The following is a 2,436-nucleotide window of genomic DNA, read 5'->3' as shown; positions in this document are numbered from 1 at the left end:
TTATACTTTTAGATATTGGAGCTCGACTGCCTCACTTGGAGTGGCTGCTTCTGGCCGAAAATAAAATCAACGACAACATCCCCGAATCACTCGGAAATTGTTATCACCTTTTTCATGTGGAGTTCGCGTTTAACAAGTTCAGTGGAATTATTCTGGTTGAATTGAGGAAACTCTCAAGGCTTGTTATCCTGAATATGCCCTCTAATGAGTTTGTCAGTGGTACAACCTCTGGACAGATCTCAATACTGGAAGCGCTTTCCAAGTGTTCAAAATTATAAAAGCTTGATCTCTCTGCAAATGGCCGAAGCTATTTTGGCTCCAAAACAAATCTTTTGTACAACGTGATAGCGATGTGTTAGTCAATCGCAATTGTTTATTGCAAAATTGACAGTGTAAAATGCGGTCCACTAACACGCATGTTAGTCAATCCGTACTGCGATTTTGAAACCAGAATAGACGCATCCTCCGTGAATCATCACCTGCATCAATATTGAGTAAGCTTACCTCTACTCTTATTTTACTAAATCTAGAAAAGAACAATATTAGTGGTAGCATACCCATAGAAATCGGCAATCTTTCCTCCGTGGTAGAGCTATACATGGACACAAACTCCCTTGTAGGCGCTATCCCTTTCAAGATCACAAATCTGCTTAATCTGGCAGCCATAGGTCTCAGTCAAAATAAATTACAGGGAAGCATTCTTGCATAAATCCAGTTTTTAAATCAAAGCCTTGAATACCTTTACATCAATGACAATATGTTGTCCAGATCGATCCCGGAGAGCATAGGAAAATTCAGCTACCTCAAAACCCGGAACTTGAGCATGAACAGTCTTGGCGGTAGGATACCTCTAGAAATTGCACAGTGTGTGCTTCTTGAGGATCTCGAGCTCTGCTGTAACAATAATTCTGGCACTATCCCTTCACAAATTGCTAACCTCCGGAATTTAAACACCTTTTTAGATTTACATTGCAACGCATTGACAGGACCGGTGTTGGCTGGTATAAGAGGAATGCAAATGATCCAGGCTGTAGATCTGTCAGTGAATAAACTAATTGGGGCCGTCCCTACCCAAATTATAGGCTTAGTAGGTTTGAAGTACCTGAATCTCTCTTACAATCATCTGGAGGGCATCCTTCCATCAGTGATCTGGCAAAAACTATCAATCCTTGAAGAACTAGATTTGTCTCACAATAATATAACAGGCTCGGTTCCCCCCTCCATCTCCAAGCTAGAAATGCTTGAAATCTTGGAATTGGGGTATAATAATTTCATAGGTCAAGTACCCTATACAGGTGCCGTCAAGAAGATGAACATGACATCCTTTCTTGAAAATCCGAGACTGTGCGGTAATTGTTCGGGATTGCTGGCATGTTCATCAAAGGCTACAAAGAAACACCAGAAGAAGAGGAAGACAATACTAATCAATGTATCACTAGGTATAGTTGGAGCATTAATTTTCACAAGGTTTGTCCTCTGGATAATATGGAACTACATTCGATAAAGATCATCTCAAACCACTTTTGCAGAAATAGCAGGCAGTCTGAGGATTTCGATGGAAGAATTGAAGAGAGCAACAAGAGACTACAACTGTGATAACTTAATCGATGCAGGAAACTACAGATCTGTTTATAGAGGAGTTCTATTGAGTGGGGAGAGTGTGGCCATAAAGGCTTTCAGGGTTTCCGATTCAGAAAGGGTAGAGAGAAGCTTCATCAGAGAATGCAAGACCCTGGGGAAAGTCCGGCACCAAAATCTGGTAAAGATAATAACGACGTGCTCTTCATCGAACATCAAGGCTCTAGTGCTGCAATTGATGGCCAATGGAAGCCTGGATTGACATTTGCAAGGGGACCAACGACTGAGTTTACAAAAATGGTTGAGTATTTTGTTTAACGTGGCTCAGGGTTTGCGTTACTTGCATCATGACTGTTCACCTCAAATCGTGCACTGTGATTTGAAACTACAGAATGTGCTGCTGGACGAGGACATGATGACTGACGTGGCCGATTTTGGAATTGCATGGCTCTTTGGTCCAACCGATGACTCAGCCAACACAACCTCGGCACTGAAAGGAACCGTCGGCTATATCCCACCAAGTTAGTCAAACTTTCAGTCAAATTGAAAAAATTAAGTTTGTTAATTTGAAAATAAAAATAAAAATTCACCTAGCATCTATGTTTTAATAACCGTTCACCTTTTCACATCTTAACCTTCCAATTACTATCATGATAATTAAAATATTCATGTATCGATATTCATTCATACATTCAGTAATTAAAATTAAAATAATTAATTAAAATAATTGTGCAATTTTTTATTATTACTGAAACATTTGTGCACAAGTTTGATCAAAGCCTTTATTAGAAGAATATGCATTAGAAGAGTTGTGCAATCCTTCATTATTACTAAGACATTTGTGCATGGGTATTGATC

At 39.5% G+C, this 2,436-nt stretch overlaps 1 protein-coding gene across 1 annotated transcript; it reads left to right on the top strand.

Moving 5' to 3' along the window:
* The first annotated feature begins 823 nt into the window (after positions 1–823).
* Positions 824–2,104, top strand: LOC131039945 (brassinosteroid LRR receptor kinase-like). Its single transcript, XM_057972797.1, has 3 exons — positions 824–1,349; positions 1,530–1,759; positions 1,907–2,104. The coding sequence occupies exons 1-3, from the start codon at positions 824–826 to the stop codon at positions 2,102–2,104; spliced, it is 954 nt and encodes a 317-aa protein (XP_057828780.1).
* Positions 2,105–2,436: the final 332 nt, after the last annotated feature.

The sequence above is a fragment of the Cryptomeria japonica genome, chromosome 11 (genome assembly GCF_030272615.1).
Source record: "Cryptomeria japonica chromosome 11, Sugi_1.0, whole genome shotgun sequence".
Lineage (NCBI taxonomy): Eukaryota > Viridiplantae > Streptophyta > Pinopsida > Cupressales > Cupressaceae > Cryptomeria > Cryptomeria japonica.
Note: the sequence above shows the minus strand (reverse complement) of the source record. Positions and strands in the feature narration are given on the sequence as shown.

Bases quoted from the DNA above. Each gene is read 5' to 3' on its own strand.
- LOC131039945 (XM_057972797.1), top strand. From the start codon at position 824: ATGAACAGTCTTGGCGGTAGGATACCTCTAGAAATTGCACAGTGTGTG. The intron at 1,350-1,529 runs GTAATTGTTCGG...CCACTTTTGCAG, and splicing joins TGAAAATCCGAGACTGTGCG to AAATAGCAGGCAGTCTGAGG. The intron at 1,760-1,906 runs GTAAAGATAATA...AACGTGGCTCAG, and splicing joins AAGTCCGGCACCAAAATCTG to GGTTTGCGTTACTTGCATCA.